This window comes from Myodes glareolus, chromosome 14 (assembly GCF_982192425.1).
Source record: "Myodes glareolus chromosome 14, mMyoGla1.1, whole genome shotgun sequence".
NCBI lineage: Eukaryota > Metazoa > Chordata > Mammalia > Rodentia > Cricetidae > Myodes > Myodes glareolus.
Genome location: NC_142039.1, coordinates 58,000,763 through 58,027,436, shown reverse-complemented (window position 1 = coordinate 58,027,436; position 26,674 = coordinate 58,000,763). Strand labels below are relative to the sequence as shown.

Sequence of the window (26,674 nt, the reverse complement as noted above, 5' to 3'; positions counted from 1 at the left end):
AAGATCCAGGAAAGACGCAGCACCTTTAGGAGGTGGAGCTCTGTGGACTTCAGTGTCACCTCCCTTCCTACCCAGTTCTTCTAGCTCTGCTTCCTGTGTGTGTGAGACCCGAGTTCAGCCAGCTGCCTGTTCCTGCCACCATGCCATGCCTTCCCTACTATGATGGACTCGAACCCCCGGAATGGGAAGCCAGGATAAATCTATCTTCCTTAAGTTGATTTTAGTCAGAATATTTTATCACAGGAACAGAAAAGGAACTAATACAATAACCCAAAGAACGAAGGTAGACTAGATGCTTTACTGGCACAGCCAAGCTCATGCTATCATATTCACCACAACTGGGAGGCAAAAGCAACCCAAGTGTGCAACAACACATGAACAAACAACACATCACATACATAGATCATAGGACATTATTCTGTTTTAAAAGGACAGGAAATTCTGTCACATGGTTCAACACAGATAAACCCTGAGGACATCTGTTGAGTGGGTCCTATCACATATATACCACTTCCGTTTGAAAATGGATTGCTGCTGGGCACATTCTACTTTATGACTTAGTGGGTCATAACACCCAGCTCATGATGGACAGTTCAGACAGCATGGCAACTTGGTGGCCCATTACAGTTTCCATTAAAGCCCCAAAGCAGGCCAAGAGCTGTCTCTCAAAGGGAGAATAGTTGTGTGCAGATGATGGTAAAGTCTTGCTCCAAAATCCCAAAAGTCTCTTCTGTGATTCACCTATAGAGGCCTGCCAAAAACCCCAAACAGCATCCCCATTTGCCACTGCCACTGCCACCTCAAGTACCCTCAAGCCTGCTGGATCATATGGTCCAAGGAGTAGAGCAGCCTGCACAACAGCCTGGACCTGTTATAGAACAGAGCCTTCCCTTGTCCCAAGCCCTATTCAAAGCTAGCAGCTTTCCAAGTCACTTGGTATATGGGTCAGAGTAACACACCCAAGTAAGGAATATGCTGACCCTGAGGAACACTTTTCAGATTTTAACTCAGTGATGCTTGTCTCTTGTTAATCACAGCTAATATCTCAGTTCCATCTAACCAGCATAAACTATCTCAGTTAAGCAAAGGTTTTACTTCAGTGGATCTTGTTAATCACTGCTGTTTCTTCAGCCTCAGCCTATTAGAATCACAGATTCTTAACTCAAAATAGCAAATGGCTCTGATAGACATTAAGGGACTCTCAAAACTTCCCTCTGAAAGACCATGAGCCAGTTCTCCATTGTCCGCATTGCTCTCAATGTTCTTATCCTCTGAGTTCCTACAGAACAGTTCGCTGAGCTTTGAACACTAAATGGCTTTTCTATCCTAAAGTTCCAAACTCCTTCCACAGTCCTAGAATGGTCAAGTCTGTCAAAGCAATACCCCACTCCTGGTACCAAATCTGTCTTAGTTAGGGCTATCATTGTTGTGATGAAACACTAAGACCAGACAACTTGGGGAGAAAAAGGTTTATTTGGCTTACATTTCCAAATCACTGTTCATTGTTGAAGGAAGTCAGGACAGAACCTGGAGACAGGAGTTTATGCCGAGGCCACCAAGAAGTGCTCCTTACTGGATTGCTCTTCTTGACTTGCTCAGTCTGTTTTCTTACAGAACCCAGAACCACCAGTCCAAGCGTGGCCCCACCTACAATGGGCTGGGCTCTCCCCCATCAATCACTAATTAAGGAAATACCCTGCAGGCTGGCCTACAGTCTGATCTTAAGGTGGCATTTTCTCAGCTGAGGCTCCCTCCTCTATGATCACTCTACCTTGTGCCAAGTAGATAAAAAACTAGTCAACACTCCTTGATCTGGTCATCTCTGAATTGTATCTTTTATAATAAACAGGGAAATATTAAGTATCTCTATGAGTCCTGTGAACCACTTAGTAAATAACCAAATCTCAAGTAGAGGACATAAAAATCCCTAATCTACCTCTGGTCAGAAGTATTGATAAGGACAGGGGACAGAAATCAGCTAGGCAATTTAGGGACAGGTCCCCAAAAGTAAAGAATTCTATTTTGGTCCTTGGCCACTACAAAGTCCTAGTTTCTTATCTCCTCCTAAATGAGCAGCCTGCCTGCAGGCTGTGCATGAATGGGTGACGCAAACTCCAGACATTCATTTCCTCTGGTGAACAACTTTGGAGCTGAAACTCCAGGTTTTCTTGGTGAAAATAATGTATATCTATTCCTCAATTTCAGCCTATCACCTAAAAGGTTTTAAGTGCCCATTCTTGAAGGAGGAATATTACAGGAACCTTAAAGGTCACTGAGGATAAACTCCATAAAGAATCTATTCTGGCCCTGGGTAGAAACATGCCATTCTGATCTGTTCCAAAGGTTAGAATATTACATAGTGTCATTGCCTCCTTTAAGAGTTAATCCAGCTAGGCCTGTCAATTACCTGGCCAGTGGCCATCTCCCAGGAAGACTCATTTACCCTTATAAAAGATAGAAGGAGTAACTATCACCTTTGTACCTTTCTTTCCCAGAAACCTCCCACTCCTGGAACAGTCACTTGCAGAGCCACCAGCAGGCAGCTAAGACTTTTTACTTCCTGAATCACCTGTTCAAGTACAGCTGAAAGTGCTCATTCAGGGGAGAGAAGAAACTAGAGCTCCTCTTGGCATTCCTGGCCAGAGAATCAAAGATGACTTCTGCTTCCAGCCAAAGACAAGAGATGAACTGTTCACTGCCTAGTGACTTACAGTTTTCCTGCTTTTCATCTCGTACTTCCCTCCAGATACTGGCCAGAGCCTGGGAAGGCTTCCTTTGACACTCTGGGCTTCTTTCCTTGTCCCCTGAAGACATACACTCTGCCCCTTGTCATAGGCTTCTTGTCTGCCATGTGTCTGCTTGCTAACCCTAATTCCTAACTCAAACAGCACGTTTTCTTCTCTTCTAATTCTCCATCTCCTTCCTCCTGACAGCTGGTGCGGAAGAATTATCTGTATTCTGTCAATCATATTTTAATAAAACGCTGATTGGCCAGGCAGGCAGTATAGGCGGGAAAGCCAGACAGGAAGTAGCAAAGAGACTGGGAGTATTCTGGAAGCAGAAGCTTCCTCTGCCACTCCTGCGCAGACCACCAAAGAGGCAGCATGTAACTTGTCCAGCTAAGAAAGGTACGTAGCCGTATGGCTAACATAGATTAGAATAATGGGTTAAGATAAGTCATAAGAACTAATAAGTAGCCTGACCTAATGGGCCAATCAGTTTATAACCTTATGGAGTCCTGTGTGTGATTTTCCTTGGGGTGTGCCGGCAGTGGGGTACCGGGCGGGAACAGATACCCCAACAAGCCGGCCTTCATGTTACAGACAGCTGTTAAGATTTCCAGCTTGCTGCCCTACTATTTTGTTTAAAAAAAAAAACAAAAAATTCAATAAAATTATCTTGGAGCTGCTTTCTGAGCTTGTTCTTAAATTCTTATTCACAAGACTACAAGCCCAAAGAGAAGACACTAATTTCCTGAGTAACATGTGGTCTCTCAGATGGGGCTTCCTAAAACATCCAGTGTGAGGAAAATACAGACTGTGAACTAGCGTCTGGAGTGAGCCGGTCCTGTGGCACTGAGCCCTTCATTTGAGAGATCGGGTGCTAACTCAGGTGGAATGTCAGAACTGAACTGAATTATAGAACACCTAGTTGATTCCCTGAAGAACTGCTCATTACATTGGTCACAGAGTCTTCCCTGTGAGAGTAGAGAAACAATGAATGGGTTTCTTCATATGTCCATTTTCTAAACCATTATTTTAAGAGATAACTAAGCTAAAATGTGTAAAGCATGGATATAAATTCTTAAGTCAAGGCAATAAATGACAAAAAATTTAAAAACAGAAAACCTATCTGGAAAACGAAATAAAGGTAAAAAAGGGCAGCATAAGACATATCTATGGCAATGGAGCTGCTCCTCACTGCAAGTCAGTGAACACACTGAGTGATAAAGACAGCCACACTAAACACGCACATACACGGAGAACACATGCACAACGGGAGCAAGCACACACACAATTCTGGAGGAAGCTGAGTACAGCTGGCAAACTCAATCAGTATCAGGAACTCGGCTTCGACTCACTATGGCCAGCTACATAAAGGGTCAACCAGCTCTCCTGTGTACTATTTCCTACCACTGCTGTGGAGCTGTAGTTATCTCAGAATGAAAAGCTTAATCATGAGGAAAAGGGCAGAAATACAGAAGACAAAAGTGAGAATATGGACTTTCTCCTGCCACACACAAAGAATGGACTCAAAAAAACTTGAATTCATTCCAAGGAAGAGACATCTGATGTATTTTATGATGTGTGCTAAAATACCACACATATTTCCTAACAAAAGGCAAAGACACTGATAATTAAGGAAAAACAGATAAAGCTTGTCTTTTTTAAAGGGTTTTCTCTTTAACTCTAAGGAAAATCATGCTTTCATTCTATGGTCATCTCAGAACAATCAGCTTCGATTAGAGTAAGTTGCATTAAGAATTCAAAAGTTTAACTATCTTAATAGATATTCATATATTAAAGGATATACGTTCTCAAAGTGAACCTAACAGTGAGAATGTACGGAAGAGGGTTAGTGTCGTTGGGCGGGGCCTTCCACATCCTACTCGGACAAGCACGGTCTCATGGTGGTCACAAACAGTCCAGTAACAGAAGTCAACAAAACCCTGTATTTCCCACCCACTCAGGAAAGCTGAATCGATTTACTTCTCCTAAAGGCCTCTTCCATGTCCTTGTAATACACAAGGAAATAATTCTTGACTATAGCTAACACATATCTAACATAAAAATGGGATTATTTACCCACTGACTAAGTTGCCTCTATATAATAAATGTAGTTAACAAGGAAAGGGGAATTTCAAGCTCAGCGTTTCACAAAGACCTAAGATAGCAAAAGATCAATATACTAAAATACAACTCAAGAGGTCCTGAGAACCAACCCAGAGTCATCTGTCAAGCTAACTCTGAACAACCACCCCAAAGTTAAGTTTATTTTCATGGTTCCTTGTTACTCTCTCTGAATTACACTATACTGTTCATCTTAGAAAACACTGACCTCTGTTGCTAATATCTAAATAGGTTAAGTTAAGAGCTACTACCATTGTTTTTAATTTCTTGACATTTCAACATGCCCTTTTGGGCAAGCAAGTCTGTCTGAGGACCAACTCCCCAGCAGCAATCACAGGAAAACTATAATTTGCTCAAATGAAGAGAACTGCCAGGTTCATGAGTACTGCACTCCGGCCCCCTTTCCCCGGCTGTCTGTCTCTGTCTCCGCCCTTTCTCCCTGCTCAGTTTCTGTCTGTGGGCAATCTCCTTGATTCTCTGCCTGCCTGTATTTCATGCTTCCGTCCAACTGCTCTCCCGGTTTCCCTGACTTGTTGCTTTTTTGGATGCTCACTCTAGTTTGCCTCTGCTTCCCTGATGTTTGGTCCAGCCATGCTGGGATTCATGCCCAGCACATGGCTGTTCATTCCCTCTCCCCCAACAGTCTGGGAAATCCACAGCTTAAACTGCGGTCGGCTGTGGGCTGTGTCCTCCACATGGCTCCTGCCCCTCTTCCAATGGCCCTTGTCAGTTCTGGTTCTCATGCTCCTTCCCCTGTCCTGTGCTGTGCTGCCATCGATTCATTCTCATGCCCTTCCCTCCCCAACCTCCTTATTCCCTGTTTGTCTGCTTGCCTGCTCATGTCTTACCTCCAAAATGACCTTTTTCTCCTTGTCTTCATCCTCAATAAACCTCTTGTTTCTCCTTGCTCTCTTATTGGCATACCTTTGGCAGGGCCCGATGAAAGGTACGCACTTTGACTTTACCCAATAGTCTTCTTTGGCATTTGGTTTGGCCATGCAATGAGTCTTCCTGTGACAAATCTGTACCCTCTGCCTGTTCTGCCTGCTGGTCCACAGTACCATGCCCACTCTACCTATACCAAGCCCACTCTCCTTGTTTGTTCCTGCCTACTCAGTTTCCTTCTGCGGTACCACCTTCCCCAGGCTTTGGTGCATGAGGCACTGCCACTCTGAGCCCAGCACTGAGGCCCAGCTACCTGCTATGGCTAGGAACTGTCTTTATTCTGCTTCTATGCTGATATATAATGTTAACTCTTATTTTCAGATTTCTAAGTTGGTCAGCTGACAGTTTCCTAGGAAAAGTTTTGCTCGCCTTTCTGTTGGAATGTCCTGGCTATTCTGTGTGTATGTGTGAATACTGTGGCCACAGTATGTTTGTTTTATGCCTGTGTGTATATATGTGTATATATTTTAAAATCTTAAAGGCTTATGATTCCAGACTGAAAATGCTCTGGGAAACACCACATGGTCTGCCAATACCTTACAACATGTGGGCACACGCCATTCTAACTAAGGTCAGAGACAGAGGTCAAATGATATCACCACCACCTTTACTAAGGGTGACCATGTGGACAACCACCATTTTTGTTAAGCTAAAGGGAGACTTCACTGCCATCTTTACTGCCCTACCAAGGAGACATTAGGTCTCCAATATACCTGGGGTTAGGATATATTTCTGTATGATAATTCCTGTCCTATCCTAAAAACAAGGTTTATAAAAGATAAGGTTTAAAACAATGCTGGTTTACTGAAATATTAAAAGTCGCACCTCTACATTCATGTACAAGGATGAATCTTACTGGCAGTCAGATTTTGTAACCTAAAAGTAAATCCCTCGACACTGATTTAAAACACTAAATTTTTTACAATGTTATAACTTGGTTCTACCTTCTACAAATTAGGATTATGCTCTAGGTCTCAGGGCCACAGCTGAAAACCTGAGACTCAAACATTGCTTCTACTCTTCTTGCTTTTACTAACATTGGTCAGCTGTAACTGACTGGGTAAACTGTGTGTCCAGATTTAATTTATATGCTCTCAAAGTTAAGCCTAAACGATAGGCTTAACTTAGGTACATCTAACCGACAATGATACCCTGATCATCAAGCACCTTTACAGATTTGAGAGTATGCCATTTAACAAAAAAGCTTCTTATGATAGAGGGGCATGCCAGCTCCTGGCAACATCCTGTATCTCCTCCAAGAAGACGAATGGCTGCAGAAGAACTTCCAACTTTCACCTGGAGGCTTGCTTTAAATGTGGCAAAGGCAGCCACACGGTGAAAGAAAACTACCTTTTACCTCATCCGTTGCCTAGACCCTGCCTGGTCTGGACAACAGGACACAGGGGGATCGATCATCACATCCTGCCAAGACAGGTAGATCAATCCCTACTCCACAGGAAAGTCTGTCAGGCTTCCTGGGCTTAGCAGTTAAAGGCAAGTATTGCTTCTGAGACTTGGGTTTGCCAAAGGCCACAAAGAGACCTGGGATTGATGCCTAGGTAGCTGGAAAGCTGTCACTTCTGGTCAGATTTATCCCTCTCAGATTTTGTGGTGTTGATGACTAGAGTACTAGTTTAACAGTGCTCCCCTGGGCCCCCAAGGCTGCAAGCACGCTGGTAACTCATTAGTCAAGTTTCCTGTTAAAAGTACAGACAGGTGTGCTTTGTTCATAGGTTCTAAAGCCCAAAATTAACAGGTTTCAGATATAACTCTGGAGGTTCAGAGTTTTACATTTCCTCTGGTTATCTTCTAAAATTGTTCATGCCTTTTAGCCCAAAGCCATAGCCTTTTTATTATGCCAACAAGATGTAAATCTGTTCACTTGTTTTACAGACACTCGCAGGTTCCTGGGAGAAGCTCTGCTATGTATCAGGAAACCTCGCCTGATGAAAACAGTCTCCAGAGCCCATTTTGATCCTACCCAGTTTTAAGCTCATCTTGTACATTTGCTCCTCCTGCCTGGGCCAAGGCCATACCACTGATGGCCCTCCAAATACACCAGTACCTGCACCAGCTCCTGGCACCTCACCACTGGTATACTACCTCTCTACGCTCAAGTAGGCACCTACCCAGCAACAAGAACCTGGCTTTCCAACAAGTCCCAACAAAGGGCATATCTGCTCTCCTGCTCATTCACCCTTGCTTCTTCTGTACAACCAAGGCACTTCTCCAACCCATTCTTCCTGGCAGTCATCACCATTCCCATGGCTAGCTCCATTCAAATAGGGCTGAAGATAACTGTTTTTTCTCCTAGCAACTTGCCTTCTCCATCTCCTCAAGAAACAGGTTCCTGAGGTCTCCAGAATGGCAGTTAACCAAATGCTTCTTCATTCACACCTCCTAAGGAGTGTGATCCCACCAACTCCCAACTTCTTCCCCCATCTCTCCATGCCTGAAGGAAGTAGCCAGACTTGAACTGGCACTTCTATACCCAACGAGTATGGGGTGTTTAGGTGGAAGCCCTACCAGTGTCCATATAGACCCAAAAAGGTTGGGATGTTGGGGATTCTTAGCTTGGGGCCTCATTCCACGCTCTGGTCTCACTCCCCGTATCCCAAACCCCTCAAAAAGTTTGCCAAGCGGCAGCCCCTCCCGCCAAAAAGCCTGCCAAGGCTCAGCTCCACCCCAAGGGGCAGCTCAAGATCATGCCTACAGGCTAACTAAAACATGATAGCCATGTTTGCTGCATGATTCTTTCCTCTCCTGAGGGTCACCCAGGAGTCTTTGCTCTGTTTATTAAATCTGGATTTATTAATTCGGTGTTATTGGCTTATAAATCAGCAGCGGTGGATATCTGGGGATCCAAAACTTATCTCAGTCTTCTTAGTCATTTGCCACAGATAGGCTATCGGTAATCGTCATCTTAAACTAACTTCATCTGGATCACTGCAGTGTGTTTGCTTACTTTTTTGTAAGACCTGAGAGAATTATAATTTGTTCCAGTTTCCAAACAAAACAAGAAATAGCCCTGCACCCATCTGTAATAGCCTTCAGCCCTGGCTACCAAGTCACTAACCAGTTCCTATGCTTTTAACTTACTCCAAACATGGTATATGATAAATCAATCTCGAGGCATCTAAAAAACACTGAGTAAAAACACACCAAAGAAAGGTAGACATTAGATGATCCTGCTTGTTAGAAACCAACGAAAGACTGGGTATTGGTTATCAGATAGATAAGATGGATAATGGGTAATAGTATTTTAGAGTCTTCACTGTTGAACAGAGTCTAAAATACTTCTCAACATTTGTACTGAAAATAAAGTTTTTAAAAATTAGGCTTTATTATATTTTTTAGTTCATCAAAGGAGATAAAATACTCTATTAAGCTAAAGACTGCTCCTGAAAATTACCTAAAACGCAACTTCTTCCCTGGAGGTAAGACCTAATCAAATACATCACTATCAAATCCTCCCAGTTGTCAACACAGATGGAAACCACTACCATGGCTACCATTACATAAGAAATGTTTACTTCAATGTTCTAGTACAAGAATAAGACCTATCACTAGAAACACACGGGGACTGGAGAGAGCTCAGCTGTTAAGAGGGCCTGTTATGCAAGCATGCAGACCTGGGTCACGTCCTCACAACACACATGCAGCTGGGTATGTGGCTAATGCCTTTAGCCCTAGGACACAGACAGGAGCATGGCCAGGTCTTACTGGCTTCCAGGTTAGCTGAGAAAATATAAGCTCCCTGTTCAGGAAGAAAGTCTGCCCTCAAAAAAACAGTGATAGAGGAGGGCACTTGGTGTCATCTTATGGCCTCTACGCATAAGCAGGCATACGTTCCCCTCAACAGACACGTACGTGGGTACATTCACACGTGCATACACACATACACAAAGAAACAGCAACTAACCTTTCTAATAAAAACTATGTATTCAACATACTTTATGCCTCAAGATGAAAAATCTGACACCTACAAAAGACAACATTTAGGGACTATTCATAATATTCAGCTTTATATAAATAATGCCTGTGATATTTTAAAATAATCTAGTGTTCAAATAAGGTGATTGTAAAGTTTGGGTTTTTTTGTTTTGTTTTGTTTTGAATTCAGGGAATCCAAACATACAGAAATTGCTCCTACTACATTGTGAACAGCAGAAACTTCTGATCTTGTAATGTCGGATTACACTATGGGATACAATGCATTTATAATTTGGTAAGATCCTCTAGATTCGGGCCAATAAATGAATACAGTCTATGAGTCATATCTGTTCCATGCTGTCGCTGAACAATCTATGGCTAAAAATGATTGCACACTCAAAGATTGTTTAAAATCCAAAGAGGAAAATTTCATAAAAAATCCTACATGGACACCAGAATGTATGCTCAGACCATCCATGGGTGATATTGCGCTACAATGGCAGACTGAGTAGCTGCGACAAAGATCAAATGGATTACCAAGTCCTGGTGTAGGAGGGTCTTCTTTCTATGTGTTGCTTTCATTGATTGAATAAAGAAAACTGCCTTGGCCTTTTGATAGGGCAGACCTTAGATGGGCGTGGTAGACAGAACAGAATTCTGGGAAGAAGAAGGCAGTGTGTCCTCTCCAAGATGGACACTGGTTAGACTCATGCCGGTAAGCCACAGTCAAGTGGCAATACACATTAGTGGAGATGGGTTAAACTAAAACGTGAGAGTTAGCCAATAAGGGGCTGGAGATAATGGGCCAGGCAGTGTTTAATTAATACAATTTCCGTGTGGTTATTTCGAGGGTTAAGTTAGCCGGGCACCGGGCGTCAGGAACGCAGCCCGTTCCTCTTACTACAAAGTCCAAAAAGTTTAGTGAAGTCACTACTTACAGAACATAAGGATTTGTTTTAGAGCAGTGGTTCTCAACTTGTGAGTCGTAACCCCTGAGGTTGAACAAGTCCTTCACAGGGGTAGCCTAAGACCATTGGAAAACACAGTTATTTGCATTACAATAATAACAGTAGTAAAATTATAATTATGAAGTAACAACAAAGTAACTTTATGGTTGGGAGTGATCACAACAAACAGTATTAAAGAGTCAAAACACTGAGAAGGCTGAGAATCACTGTCTTAGAGGGTTGTGGAATTTGTGGTTGGTGCGATTACTTGGGGACTAAACCTAGGGTCTTGTGCCATGTACATAATAATCACACACTGGACACTGGGATTCTCTAATGTTTTCCAGGTGATTTTCATGTATAGCTAAGCATGAGGAACCATAGCTCTAAAACATGATGTTCAAATCACACAACTGTATGCAACTGTAGAAACTGGCATGACCAAAGGCAAAAACTGTTGGGAAATGAGGAGTCTTAGAGGCAAAACAGGTAGGGATTGGAATGTCACAGAGTCTAAACAATGTGCACTTCACTATGAAGGTGGAAGGTTTTGGACAGCCAACTGAAAAATCTTTTAATTTTTAAATTGTGGACAATTTTATATGTGCACATAATACATTATAACATCCACTCCCACTACTCTCTATCACCTCCCCCTCTACTGCTGACTCCCTTCTTTCCAACTACTCCCCTATTCTCATATTTATCTCTTCCTGTCTCCCTCCCCCTCCCTTTCTCTCTCTCTGTGTATGTGTGCACACGCATGCGACACATGCCTGCATGTAGTGTAGCCACAGCTCCTGTGTGTTCATGATTGTAATGGCCCTGCCATATCTGTATCTACTACAGATTTTAAATACAGAAGTTACATAACCAAATTCAATCTTTGGATACAGGAAACTGAGCAATTGTGAGACGATGTCAGAAGTCCAAAGAAAGGCCGGGCAGTGGTGGCTCACGTCTTTAATCCCAGCACTTGGAGGGTAAAGGCAGGTAATCTCTGAGTACGAGGCCAGCCTGGTCTACAAGAGCTAGTTCCAGAACAGGCTCCAAAAGCTACAGAGAAACCTTGTCTCAAAAAACAAAACAAAACAAAAAAGTTAAGAAGTTACAGTCTGGACTTGGATACTGACTGGCCTTAAGACTGAAAAGAACTTGAGAAATATTTGGAAGGACCATTGTTCCAGCCTAGATGAGGGAACAAGAGAGATGTCATTAGAAGGGACTAGTGGATAAATAAAGCATATGGATTACACACATGGAAAAGCATGTTTGTCTACTTATAACACTATCCAAAATGTTAGTGAGAGACGAGGAATAAAGAAAAGTAAATGTAAGAAAAAGCCAAGTAAATAAAGTAGATACTACCTAACCTACACCTTTATATAGCTTTATTTTAGTGTATATATCGCATTTTCCCTTAAATGCAGCATCTATTTAACCATACTTTTAAATCTACGTTCTCTCAAACAGTAACTATGAGTCAGAATGTAGGATACAGAAAGCTAAAAGAACTATTACTCCCCTTAACAGATATATTGCAAACTCCAAACTTCTCCTTAGCTCATAAGGAAGGTCTTAGGCAAAAAAGTCAGTCAAAAGACACTGACATCCCCATAGATGGGCACCATCTAGGAGAGTAAGAAGAAGACAGATCTGTGTGTTAACTGTCAGCTGAGTAAAATAACAGAATGAGAAACAGGTGTGTTGTTCTCTCCTGGCTGTGCCCTAGAAAGCCTGGGTGGAGAGTAGGAGGCTAAAGAAGCCACCCGGTGCTATAGATGTGTAGACCAGATAGGTGATCATAGTCTGCTGCCCTCAGCCACTGGGAGAGCAGCAAATCTTATTACCCTCTAGAGATAAAAATACACTGCTGCTCCAGTATAGACAGCAGTAGAAGGAAAAATGTCTACCTTCAGGGGAGAAGCAGAAGACTGTCCACAAACCAAGAATCCTACTCCAAGCAGGGGTCAGTTACTGCGGAAGGAACCAGAAACACCTACCCAAGAACAAGCATAGACAAAAGCCAAGTTAGACCAGCATGGTTGGAAAAGCAGGCATGCTGGGAAAGCTCTATTCCCAATTCCCCAGTATACCAAGCATGACCAGAATCCCCACAATAAGCCTAGCACTGGGTCACAAACAGCTCAGCAGTGAGCAAGTGCATGATGGGTCCCCAATGCAGGCAAGCATCAGGATGGCTGAAAGCTGGCAACGGAGCACTGGCCCAAGACCAGCCCTGCAGCATCAGGTCCCATGTCAAGCACAAGTCAACAGTAGCAACCTGCAGAGAATGTGAAGAATGTGGTAGGTATGGCAAAGGTAACCAGAGCAACAGCCAAACTCGAACTCAGCTCAACTCTTAAGTAGTGTGGATCACTGCTGGTCTTTGCTAGTGAAGATTATGCATCTCATTCTATCTTGCATCCAACAATAAAAACTAAGATACACTCAAAAACTTGAAAACCCTCTTCTGAGAGATACAACAATCAACAGAACCTGACCCAGATGGCAGTCTACAAAGTCACCAGGCAGTGAGATTTTAGGGCTAGGTGGAAACTCTTAAGAGTTAAAACTTCTACACAGAAGTTGAATAAAACATATTAGATAGAAAAAAACATGCCATCAGTGGGCTCATTAAGAGATTTGAGGCACCTGAATAAAGAATTTAAGCACTTAAAGATATACCAAAAGAAATTATTAAAACTAAGATAGAAGAAAAATACAGTGGAGATAGAAGAAAACATCCAAGAGTTACAGAGCTCCAACAAATTACTTATGTAATTGGGATCCCAGAAGAGACAACAGAAAAAAAAGATATTTGAAGAGATAGTGACCAAGATTCTCAGAATCCAGTCAGACAAATGGTATTCCCTCCATGCAAAATTACTGAATAGGAAGCCAGTATCGTCCACAAGAAAATCAAAGGGAAGAAGGCGGCAAGCAGATACCTATATCTAGCAAAAATGTCTTCAAAAAGCTAAGTCACAATGAAGATTTTTTTCTTTCTTCTGCTTTTTATTTCTTTTTCTATTATTTTTTGTTTATCTTGTTTTTTGGAAGGAAAAATTAGGAGATTCACCTGTTAGCACTCCCATGCTAAAACCACGAAAGGAATTTCCTTGGCCAATGGCATCACTGTGAAGGGTCACTGTCATGAAGGAGCAACAGATCAAACGAGCACAGATAGAAATCTTTCCATCTATCACTCAAGATGAACTCCTGGCTCCACCCTCTCGAGCCGTCCTTTAACATACAAGCCTACTTAGATCTCTAATAGCTCTCTGCTTTTGCTTCCTAGAAGATGAAAACCACTAATTTTTAAAGTCAGTTCTGGCACCTTCAACAATTGTTTAACACACTGCCTTTTAAAAGCTATGACAATACTGTTTATTACCCACTTAGACTAAATTAGCCTCTTGCTTGCTAATTATATAATTTCAAAATCGTAAATTACAATATGCAGCATTAAACAGTAAAAAGGAATCTTTAGAAAAACGGAATTTTTCATTTACAATAATCAGTTGCACTTGCTTTAAAATGCTAAAGTTATTTAAAGTAACTTAAAAATTGCTCTACATTAAAGCTACAGCAGTCTCTCATATGGAATAATTGTTTAAAATCCAAATCTATATGAAGGTAGAATAGATCAATTATAGAAAACGTCAATGTTATTACTGATATGTCCTCAAGCTACTTACCTTGAGGGCACATAGGTGATGCTTAAAAAAAAGTAGTCATACTACCACATGACTTTTAAATCAGACACTGACCTAAAAGCAATATTAAAAATGGGTAAGATATTGCAGTCTCACCATATAATTAATATTGAAAGTTAAAAATAAACTTTTATAGGAATAGCATAACTTCTAATAAAACTCCACACATAACATGTTCCTCAAATTAAAACTAAGTATAAGACCACATGCATGAATGACAGGTCAGGAAATAAAGCACAACCAGAGACCAGGTGGTAGTGGTGTGCGCCTTTAGTTCCAGAACTCCAAAGGCAGAGGCAGGTGGACCTCTGTGAGTTCAAGGCCAGCCTGATCGACAATATTGAGTTCCAGGACAGCCAGAGAAACCTTGTCTCAAAAAAAATCAAACCAAAACAAAACAGAAGAAACCAAAAATACAAGCAGAGACACTCGGCAAGGAGTGCTCAGCTGAGACACTGCAGTCCCAAAGAGGCAGCAGCATCACAGTGTGATGAAAACCACAGCAAGTTCAGAACTAGGAGGAAGCTGGAGATACTGAACTCAGGTTTCGAACCAAGGTACAAGGGAACAGTTCAGCCCTAAAAGCTACAAAGTCGTCATAAGACAGCAAAGATTTTTCTTGGCTTTGACTCTTACCCTACAAATGAGCATACTGAAAGTCTGAGGAAGGGCCACTTGAAATGTTATAATTCAAAGATTAATGAGACATTTTTCTACAAATGAAAAATTGTTTCTGGACTCTTAATATTTTCTCAACTTTCCGTAATTCTTTAAAATTTCTAAATCAGTTTTCAATACAATACTATCAATATTGCTGTTATCACCATCATCATCATCATCTTATACTTTTTGTTGTTGGTGGTTGACAGGGTCTCTCTACATAGCCCTGACTGTCCTGGAATTCACTTAGGTAGATGAAGCTGGCCTTGAACTCACAAAGATCAACCTGCCTCTAATGGGATTAAAGGTGTGGTGTGCATGACAAGATCAATATGAAAATTGACACTAATGTTATAGGTTAAAAAAAAAGCAAGGTCTGGGAGATACATGTTTGTCTAATGTAAGTCAGACGGCAAGGAGGAGAAATGGCTCAGTGGTTAAGAACACTTGATGCTCTTATCGAGGGCCCGGGTTCACTTCCTAACACCAACATGGTGGCTCACAACCATCTGTAACTCCCAGTCCTGGAGATCTGATGCTCCCTTCTGACTTCTCAGCAGACACTGGGCACAATGACAAAAGTCAGATTCGTGACACAGATTCTTTTGACTCCACATGCAGACACAAATCTAGAAGGACCACAGTTAGTTTGGCGTCAGGAGATTCGTAACAAACTTCAGTTACAGATTTACAGACACTTTAAATATTTAATTTTATATACTTTGGATTTAATGAAACCAGATGACTTAGAAATTTTAAATATGTGCCAAGTATGGTGCCTTACATTTTTAATACCAACACTCGGGAGGTAGAGGTAGGCAGAGTTCTGTGAGTTTGAGGCTAGCCTGGTCTACAAACCCTAAAATACTACACATTAACAAGGATCATTCTTTATGGCTAATGATTATATAAACAAAGTATTTTAATATGTTATGGTATTATCCTCAAATATTAACTGTTCATATGGAGATTCTGTCTGCAGTCACCCTACTCCATCACATTAACTTCCATCATGTTACAGAACAGTGAAGAGCTCATTCCAAAAACTCTTAGTAGTTTTTAAGCATACACTCCCATTTGCTGAGCACTCCATGACAGAATCACCCAAGAGCAGCTCTAAAATCCTTGAAGACCCATACTTTATACTTGGACTGGACCCTCATTGCTATATTCCCAGCCCTAGTGGCTCTTCATATGCAAGCAGGGTTAGTAGCAACTACTTCGGCCTGAAGTTGTGCATGACAGAAGGACAAGAGCAATTTGAGGATGCAAACTAGCTTCCTATTTCTGATAAAAAAAAAAAATCTTTGCTTGACACACATCCAAGGGCATCACTCCTGTTAGTGTACTATGCCTGGAACACTCTATGAGCAGCCGCCGCCCTCACTCCCGACCATCACATACACAGGTTCAATCTCCTCCTTTAGTTTTCTTCAAAATCCTACTCCTGGTCAACAAGCCAAAGTCAACAAGCCATCAAGAAGCACTTCTGAAAGTGCCCAGTCTTCCAGGACCGTTTCATCTGTTTATTAGCAGGTACCACAACGGCCAGGCCAGCACAGGGCTTGCAGTCCTGGAAAGGCTTCCCATGGCTACTCCGTATGACTGTGCACGCCCAGCAGCCTTCTTTCTTATGCACGGCCTTCTGTCTCTCTGGGACTGCAGGCCCTAGCTCTCTCTGTACTGCCACCATTCCTCCCTCTGAAGACCTCAAGCCTTCCTGCCACCTGCCGCACGGATGTGTTTGTGGAAGCTGTCTCTCTGGTCCTGGGCAGACTACAGAGAACACAGGCCCAGCTGACAGGTGAACGGGAGCACCCAAAACCAGCACTACTCCCGAAGAGCTTGTTCCTTGTTCTAAGCTTCAAAACTTGAGAGTAACTGTAACTCAACACTGAAGCAGTTCAAATCTCTAAGTTAATACTCACTGCAAAGGAGGCCTATGAGGGGGTCATAATTTACCTCTGTGTATGACACGTTTGCTGAATAGCGATGATTCTTCAAGTCTGAGCCATGTCTCTGCAAGCCGTGTTCCTACGACATGGGGCGTTAATCAACTAAAACACATGAATGTTCTTAGAGCCCTGTCCTGATCACTAAAAAGGTTAAGGGAAATGTTATATTCTACAAAGAAAGTTCTAACATGGACATGTCCACATTCTTAAAACTAAAATGCTAGACACAAACTGTTTTGTGTAAGAATGGTCTAAGTCATGGTGAATTACAAAAAGACAAATCAGTGTGCTCTCAAGTACTCAGGACAGCTCCTCAAGGGAAGGGGCAGCAACACAAGCCTGTCAGTTTCTCAAACAGGCCAGGTCTCCAAGGTTCCCACCTGGAAGACACACGTCATCTTCTTTAAGTCCTACAGGAAGTACATATGAGCTCCTAGGTTACACTCCAGGGCTAGGCATTTAGTCTCTGGTAAAATCTGGCTTTTCCTACTTCCCTAAAATTTAGGGGAAAGTTTCTTTAAGCTGAATCTACTTAGTTAAAGGTCAAGGTCACTAAATGAAATGGATAGCACATCCCCCCTTTTTTTTTCTTTTTCAAGACAGGGTTTCTCTTTGTAGCCCTGACTGTCCCAGAACTCGCTTTGTAGACCAGGCTGGTCTTGATCTTACAGAGATCCATCTGGCCCTGCCTCTACCTCCTGAGTGATGAGATTAAATGAGTGCACTATCAGGGCCCGGTTAATGTTAAGGAGATCTCTTAAATGTGGTGCTGCCACCACTGTGCAGTCTACGATTAACTATTATTGGTTAAAGAGGTCATTAAAATACGTAATTGCCCTATCACACATTACACACTCATATACAGTAAGCTAATAAGTTACATAGTCGCTAACTACAGGGAAACACATGTGAAGTGCTCTGTATAGCTCTGGCACAGAAACTGGTGAATGAGTAGCCATGTTAAGATTTCTCTTCCCGTAACTATGCACAGTCAATGCTCACCTCCCAGGCAATGCTCCTAGAACAGTTACTAATGCAAAACATCTCTGACCTGTCTTTACAACTAGCCCACTGTCTTGGTCACTAAAGAAAGCAAAGATAAATGAAATTATGTTATATAATTAATTATTAAAAAGTCAAAAATTAGATATTCTTTAAATGAGTCCACAGTACTCCAGAGACCAGGGGCTTATGTACAGTTTCAAAATAACGGAGTGGAAATGAAGTGCAAGCCCAGAGAACACTAAGTCTGATTTTTCAAAGCTTACAGCCTTCTGTCAAACACACAGGCAGGCCTTCTAGAATGATGCATGTTACAAAACACAACCTGCCTGCACTACTGCACTTATCACAAGAGTAAGGAATACCAATCATGTGCTTCAAAAACAGTCACCCGTGGGATCCCGTACGGATACACAACGCAGCGTGTAGGATTAAAGCCGAGGTTACTGACCGAGTAACAGCAGTGGATTTCTGATCACTCTCGACACAGGCCTGCCTTAGTAAGGGAGTATAACCTAGCAGTGAACACAGACTCACACCAAGGGAGCCCCAGCTACCTGAAAACAACAGTGAAGGTGTGTACACCACACCACCTACATATAGGAACTGTTTCCTCCTTTCTGGCTGACATCAACTACGAAACTCTAAATGGAAACCAACACAGTATGTGCATGACTACTCTGAGAAGAAATAGGTATCGACAGTGAGAGACCCCAAATTACCAGGAGTCCAACTTACAGACTTTCAACTTTACAATGCTGTCAGCCTATGTCCACCCAACCACTCCGTTCTCCATTGTGAGTGTGATAAATGGATGCTGTGTTAGATGACTTCTGGCCAACCAGGAGATACTGTAGTTCATTTTAGGTAGGTTAGGCTAAGTGTTGATTTTCATAAGACAGATATATTAAACATACTTCCTATTAGTAGGTTTTTCAGACTATAACCACATCATAATTTGAGGAACCACTGTGCATACATATACACGCACATACAAAATGAACAGTATATATATATATATATGTATAGATATAGATATGCCTATAAGCTTTTATTTTTCACTATATATTGGACCCAAGACTCTCAACACTTACTACCAATAAGAGAAGAAGGGGTGCACTTGTCCCCCCCCCATTTTCTGCTCTCAAAGAGGAAGTGGACAAGCCTAAGTGGGTAGCATCTAATTTCCTCCCAGGGCTCAGTAACCCTTCCCCTACCCCACTGTGTTTGGCCAGCAGTAAGGACTTGCCTTTTCTAAAGTAAAATTCTTCTCTAAATCCTTAGTAACCAAATTTGGATCAGAATACAAATTGGAAGCCAAATCAGTTAAGAAAAGCAAAATAAAGCAAAAAGATAGAGCTAATTATCAGGAGAAAAACCATCAAGTTACAAAGCTGAAAAGGTAACAATAGTATGGGTTGAGGGGTAGGAATTTAGAATACATTCACAGAAAAGGTACTTGTGAATGAAGAAAGGAAGGAAGCCATTCATCGCTTAAAAAAAAAAAGTCTAACCTATTCAGGGTTAAGCAAAGGAAGAATCCTAAATACTACATCCAGAGAAAAATGCTAGATACACAGCGACTGTGGACGGTGGTCACCTAGTGACAGACACAGGATTTGGGAATGGCTTGTTCTCAGAATCTTCACGTGAGTGTCTCCAAAGAGGGAAACATTAAACAGTTCACCAAACCTTAGAGGATTCCTATGACTGGGAATACAATAAATATGGGTCACTAACTTTTACAAAACAACAGCCACTCAGAATATTAGAAAGCATTGTTTTTTTCAATAATATCTAGCATTTTTCATCATCTTTTATTTACTGAACAAATCAGTAAACCATCATTCAAAATCTCAGTTTCTATGGTTTCAGCTACCTATATCACCAACCATACAAACACACTAAATGGAAAATTCTAGGAACAAACAAGTCATACTTTCAATATTGCTGGCCATGCTGAACAGCATGGTGCCATCTCATGCGGTCCTGCTCTATCTCACTAAGAATCAGCTCTGTCATCTCCCTTATCAAGCTGACTGCTAGCTACTGGATAGCCAGCCTCAGTCTTGCAATGCTTGTGTTCAAATAGCCCATTGTTTTACCTAACAGCATCAGAGTGCAACAGGGGTGATACAGTAGTGACAGTGTGTAGTTAAATTTGTTCCAGCTTTATTGTGTCATTGTTAAGCATCTTACTGCCCCTAACAGAGAGTAAACTGTATCATAAGCACACATGTTAAGGATTAGATACTCTCTGTTGTTTCAGGTAATCTGGGGAGAGGGCAGGTGTGAAGTGGGCTCGGGGGTAGGGGTAGAGGTGTCTTGGAATGTATGAGGCCCAGCCACTGGCGATACTTTTCCATATTCTCTGGCTTCGACAAGTATGTGCCAGGCTAATCTTAATAAGTATCATTAGATTTACTTCTTCTCAGACCTGCTTGCGTTAAGCAGCTATGTGGGGCAGAAAGGACAGGCACGAAACTGCGGAGCGGCTTCCACCCTGCCTCTGCCATTAAACATCTCTCAAGACAGGCTGCTAAGAGAGACGGGGTAGTTCAGAAACTCTAAAACTCTCGGATTAGGATGCTTCTAGTTCTTCTCGGTTTTCGTTTATTCCTGTCAAAGCAATGCATACATAAGACTGCTTTCCAAAGGTCAGACTCCTGCCTCCTAGACAAAATCCTAAGAGTAAAATCACATTGCTTGTCTGTACAAAGAACAGAAATGAGAGCTTACTTCCCTCTTATTTGGTATTTAATTAACCCAAATTCCCAATACCCAGATTTCTGTAATTCCTTCAGCCACAATCCAAGATACCCTGGTTTTATAGCATGCTTCTTTTCATCATGCTTCATTTACAAGTTTGCTATGATGCCAAATACGCCTTCTGAATTAACAGTACATATTACAATTGTATTAGCACCAAACAGAAGTTTACTCTCTGCTTCACTGTCTGTGTCTGTAAAGAAACACAATCTCCCCAAAACTATTGAAAATATCAAATTTCAAGCCGGGGTACCAAGCACTAAATACAACTGTGCTCAATATGCATTTGCCTGTCTTCCAAGTGTGTGAGATGATTGTCTACAAGGACTGCCTAAGCACCTCATTACACTTTAATGACACATTTATTCCAAGAGACCTAGATGAAATGCAATGCAGCAGCATGTTTAAGTCCTGCATTAGGTACTATTTCACAGTCTAACTTCAATAAACACGGATTCAGCACTTACAGTGTGCCAGATTCTGGTGTGCTATGATATGAGAATTCAGAAACGATCAAGACAGTGGCCTTACTTTCAAAGTACTCAAACCAAAAGAGACAAAATGCTTCTGTTTTAATGCAATTAAAAACAGAAGTAGGTACAGGGAGCAGAAGTAGAAGTATGAAGCAAGAAATTCACACTGCATGATGAAGCTAATACAAAGTTATGGGAAGCGCAAAGAGAAGGCATTCTATAGGCAGGTTTGCACTGAAGCCCCATTTGCTCCCTATAGCTTAGGGAAGTTTAATTTGCCTGAATTGCTTTGTATATAGCAGAGTTATTAAGATTAGAAATTATATACAGAGAGAGTAATCCATAGGAGACATCCAATAAATGGTGGGCTTATTGCCTTGTGAGCTGTGCTTGCTTGCTCGTTTTGAATAGACTAGGCTGTACATGGCACAGCAAACCGCGTCTCTTGACTAAGCCTCAAGCGACATGCCAGACAGCTATGATCCCGCATGTGCAGGACACACAGAACCACAAACTGTCATTTTCTATAAGCAATTATTAGACTCACACCAGAGATAACTGAAGCTCTCCAGGATTGCTACCTGCTATTACTAACGAAATGGGTGACTTGTGGAGCTGAAAAGCCATCATAATAATGAGAACCTTAAATGTTTTAAAATACTGCTAAATCTTGCTTACAGACCCTCACATTTACACTTACTCTTAAGACTCCCTGGACCAACTTTCTGTAAAATATCTTAAGGAGCCAAGCTAGTTATATAGGCAATATACATTCTTACGAAATACATCATTATTCATTAATAAACAATTCATACTTTGGAAATATGAAACTGTGGATAAATTCAAAATCATAAGTAAGATAAAGAAGTCTATCCTGAAATCTATAGTCTATCCATGATCTTTACGTGGATTTAACTTTTCAGAACTATAAACATGCAGCCAAGAAGACTCCGCTGGCTCCAGAGTTCCTCCATTTGTGTAGTTTTCACAAAGAAAGAATTAAGTACCCTGAAAATTGTACTGTGCTACATAATTCCATCACATTTTTCTCTGTGAACATGTGAGCCCTGTATCATGCCAGATTTTACCTATAAATATATGCATATGTATACTATGTGCTTTTAACTTGATATCACAGATTTTGAAATGTTAATGTTCACTTGGAGTTAAGACATTTTAAAGAACTGAGTTTTTTGGGGGTGGGGTGGGGAGGTTGTTGCCTCAGAAAAGCAGAAGCCCCAGACTCAAACTGTTAATCGCTTTCCTGTCAGTATTGTTCTTTAGAAGCTATTTTAAAAACCCAGAACTCAAGAGTATAAACATTTCCACATTAAGAAAACCAAAAGTTTCTTCCCAAAGCAAGCCTACAAATTAGATGAAAATATTTCTATGTACTAAAACCTAATTCCAACAACCACAAACTGATGCTATAATGTAGCTAAATTCAATATCCAAACACCTGATTATTGAAGGGAAGTACACGAATTTTCAAATGTCACAAAAGCAGCATCTTGAGGCCAGGAGACACAAACAGACAAAAGGAAATTGGAGAGAAGGCAGACAGCTGCTCTTACTGCTCTAGACCTGGGCCCAGCCCCTGACCCACTATAATCTACTTAGTCATCTCCAAAAAGAAACGAATGGTCCCAGCAAACAGATCACCCTGAGCAGGGAATGGAACTGCTGCATTTGGTTTGAGATCTGCCAGCAAGAAAATAAGCTACACCAGGAAAGAAAGAATAAAAATGATCGAAACTGCAAGTAGCAGAAAGGCAGAGAGTGTGTGTGTGTGTGTGTGTGTGTGTGTGTGTGTGTGTGTGTGTGTGTGTGTGTGCGCGCGCGCGCGCGCGTGTGTGCATGCGGGGCGCGTAGGGGGGGGTGTTAAGTGAGACAAACGTGAACTGTAATCCAGTCTGGACATTGACGCGACTCGCGCGTGCTCCAGCGGCCGGCACCGGGCCGAGGGTACGGACGCCCAGAACACGCGTGGAGTGGGTCCCCACCGCTCCCTCCGCCCCACACATTACCCGTGAGGTTCCTCAGCACCGTGCCATGGGCCCAGAGGCTCAGGACCTGCTGCACCGACAGGTTGATCATCGAGTGGTCGGCGCCCTCCGCCCTCATCGTCCCCGCGGGGCGACAGCGGGGCGCTCCAGGGGGCGCCGCTCGGCGGGTGTCGCAGGCAGCGTCCTCCCCGCCGGGGAGACATCGAGGAGCGCGGGAGGGCGAGGCCTGGGCCGCGGGAGGCACCGCCGCTCCCGCTCAGGGCCCGCGTCGCGCCGCGGGGGCCCGCCACGCCACGAGGCTCAGGTCACGCCGTGAGGCCCGCGCGGACCGGCAGCCGGCAGGGGCAGGCCAGAGGATGAGGCTCATCGCGGGGACGCGCGACGAGGCAGCGGCGCCGGGCCGCGGCACCTGCCGCCCGCCTGCCGCTCGGCCTTAGGGTCGCCGACACTCGAGGAGCCGCCCCCTCCGCCCGCGACCGCCCCGGGAGCGCGCATGCGCGTGCCCGCCCCTCTGCCCCGCCTCCCCCGGGTGAGCGGCTGCGCACGCGCACTGTCCCCCCCCTCCCCGCCCCGCTCCGAGTGCACCGCCCCGCCGCAGCCTGGAGCTCGGGTGGCTGGCTGCTCCGGGCGTCCGCCCGCAGTGGGGCGGAGGGAGCGCCTCTGACGTCACTGGCACCACCGCCGGGGCTGGCTGCTGATTGGGTGTTCCGAGGGCCCAGCCTCCACGCCCCTCGCCCCCGGCCGGACTGCGCGCCCCCGAGACCCCGAGCCGACGCGCTGGGCCAGCGTGAGAGCGCTGCGCGTGGAACCGGGAATCTGTCAGGTTGTTTCTGTTGGTTTTTTTGTTTTGTTTTGTTTTGTTTTGAGACGGTGCTTTGCGACTCCAGATCCCTCCCTCTCCGTGAGGGCATCTGCGAGCAACTTTTTGCCAGGGTGGAAATGCCAGTGTTGGGGTGTTTTTATTTGCGGGCTTTTCTGAGAGCGCGCCCAGTGACCTGCATAAGTCTCTTCCTTTGCTAAATCCACTAAAACAGAAATAGATCCTCTTCATCATTTCATCTAGCCTTCCTGCGGGCAGTAAGAACCTGATCTCCCGTGGCTGCAGGATCTGAAATCACGTACTGACGCAAGCAAGGCCCGGCAGGTGTCGGAATCCTCCTGGCCAAGGTTGGCTCTAGTTCTTCCTTTCATCTACAACTGTCTTACCACATAGGCCTCCCCAGCACTTAAACTAGATCAATCCCCTCTCCCTGCCCTTCAAATCCAAGGTCAGCCTCAGAAGCATCTTAAGGCCAATTATGATGATGGCACACTTCCTTGAAGTTTGAAACCTTTTAATTTGAAAAATAAAAATTTAAGTATTTGCAAAACGTGCTCGTCATCCCATTCTCTTCATCCAACTCCATCTTTTTTCAAATGCTCTGCTGATTAAGTTTTAAAGAGGGAAGTGAATAAAACCATAGCTAAAGCGATCAGGTGTATTTGCCCAGATGGCAAAGAGCCAAGTGGCCTAAGTATTGTTCTTGGTGAGCAATTTAAAAATGACAATACTGTATATGCAGTTTTATATTCATGTATACTTTTCTTTTGATCCCACAATATAGAAAAATAAAATTGGAAGATCATTAATAGGGATTGAATTAAAACCCACTCTAAGTTTGTCAGCTGAATTAAATCTGTTCAGAGATTATAGGTTATCAGACATAAGTGAGGCTTTAAACATTCTAATTGTTTGTATTTTATGTAGAGAGAAACTGATTTTGAGGGATTAAGTGATTTAAAGGGGCTTCATTTCTAATTATATTCTTTTTATTTTCTTTGGGGCACGTATAATATCGGTCATAACTCACTAGTCCCTCCCTAGCATTAAAGTTCAGAATGGGAAGTTACCTAATGATGCTGCAAAGGGATCTGACATTATTAGGGAATTTGAACATTTAGTGAGAGGCTTATAGTCAAGTCTTGGAGCATTTCATTCAACTCTCTTATGATAAGCTTTAGGCTATTGGAATCTTTATAACTACACAGTATTATTTAAAATGCTGTAGCATAACTTAAAACACATATTGAAAACATTTGGAACCTAGGGCAGTGCTTAGCATAAAATGCTCCAGAAATATTTGTTTAATGAATAATTGACTAAACTTCATAGAAAACAACATTTTTCTTTTTCCATGTGTCTTCTTAAACTTATATCCAAGCATTTACTTTAGACAGTTGAGACATAATGAAATATGAAACATTTAAGGCAATTTCACAAAAAACTTATCAAGATAAATGATATTAAAATGTTGTATTTTTTAAATACCAAAATTCACAGTGAATAAAATATCAAATTCTTTAAATAAAAACAGAGTCCAATCTTGCACTTTTGTTACCAGTCAGCTGGCTGGAACCCTTCTGCTGTACTCCGATAGGAATGGTGGGTAAGCAAGGAGACGCTCTTCAAGAACTGTTCTCTGGCAGTTTGTGTATCCCTAGGTATTTGTCAGGAGGGCTGCTCAGCTGCCGCCGCCAAGTCCACCTGTCACAGCCTGGAGCTCTGCCTCCTTTGTAACTGTCAATGCAGCTGCTCCCTTGGCTGCTTTTGCAGCTCAGCCCACTGGCCACTCAGTTCTGCTTCTTCTTCTGCTGTTGCCACTCCTAGTGTGATTCTGTCATTGCTCTCATTCTGTTCCCTCTGGTGCTTTTTCCATGTTTCCAGCCCTATCTACCCTACTCAAAATAGTTTTTTTTGAGTTCATTAGCTTTATTTATTTATTTATTTATTTATTTATTTATTTTTCTTGTCAATTTGACACAGCCTAGAGTCATCTGGGAAGAGGGAACCTCAAATTAAGAAGACACTTCCATCTGATTGCCTGGGGCATTTTCTTTATTAAAATGACTGGTGTGGGGAGGGCCCAGCCCAGCCCAGCCCACTGTGATCAGTACCAACCCTGGGCAGGTGGTCCTGGATTGGATAAAAGAGCAAGCTGAGTGAGCTATGAGGAACAAATCAGTAAGCAGTGTTCCTCCATGGTCTCTCCTTCAGTTCTTGCCTCCAGGTTCCTGTGCTGCGTTCCTGCCCTGACTTCCCTTCCAGAATAGACTGTAAGATGAAACAAACCCTTTCTTTCCCAGATTGCTTTTGGGCATGGCACTTATCACAGCAATAGGAAGCAAATTAGGACAGCAAGGAAAGACTTCTTTAGAGAAGCCTTGGGCAGTAGTAGCACCGGACACCGTTTCATAGACAGCTTACACAATGAACCCGAAAACCTGCTTAAGTAGCCAAAGGAGTGTTCACCAAGCACAGAAATCTCTCATGCTAAGGAAGGTCGTGGTTGCACCGGGTACACAGTAGTCCTTTTGTATCAGCAACAACCATCCCTACCACTAGGCTGCCAGGAACAAAGGTTCCTCTCGTGGAAAC

At 42.8% G+C, this 26,674-nt stretch overlaps 1 protein-coding gene and 1 long non-coding RNA gene across 2 annotated transcripts in view; one reads left to right on the top strand and one right to left on the bottom strand.

Annotated features, from left to right (window-relative positions):
* Tmem170b (transmembrane protein 170B) overlaps positions 1-23,715 on the bottom strand; it is a 40,478-nt gene extending 16,763 nt beyond the window's left edge. Inside the window, exon 1 of the mRNA XM_048420040.3 lies at positions 23,281-23,715. Within this exon, the coding sequence (XP_048275997.1) occupies positions 23,281-23,377 (97 nt within the window). The 5' untranslated portion in view covers positions 23,378-23,715. The remainder of the gene's footprint in view (positions 1-23,280) is intronic.
* LOC146892046 (uncharacterized) lies at positions 2,523-8,610 on the top strand. The gene is made up of 2 exons (XR_015005159.2): positions 2,523-3,128; positions 7,689-8,610. It is a non-coding gene; the product is annotated as an uncharacterized LOC146892046 (long non-coding RNA).
* Positions 23,716-26,674: the final 2,959 nt, after the last annotated feature.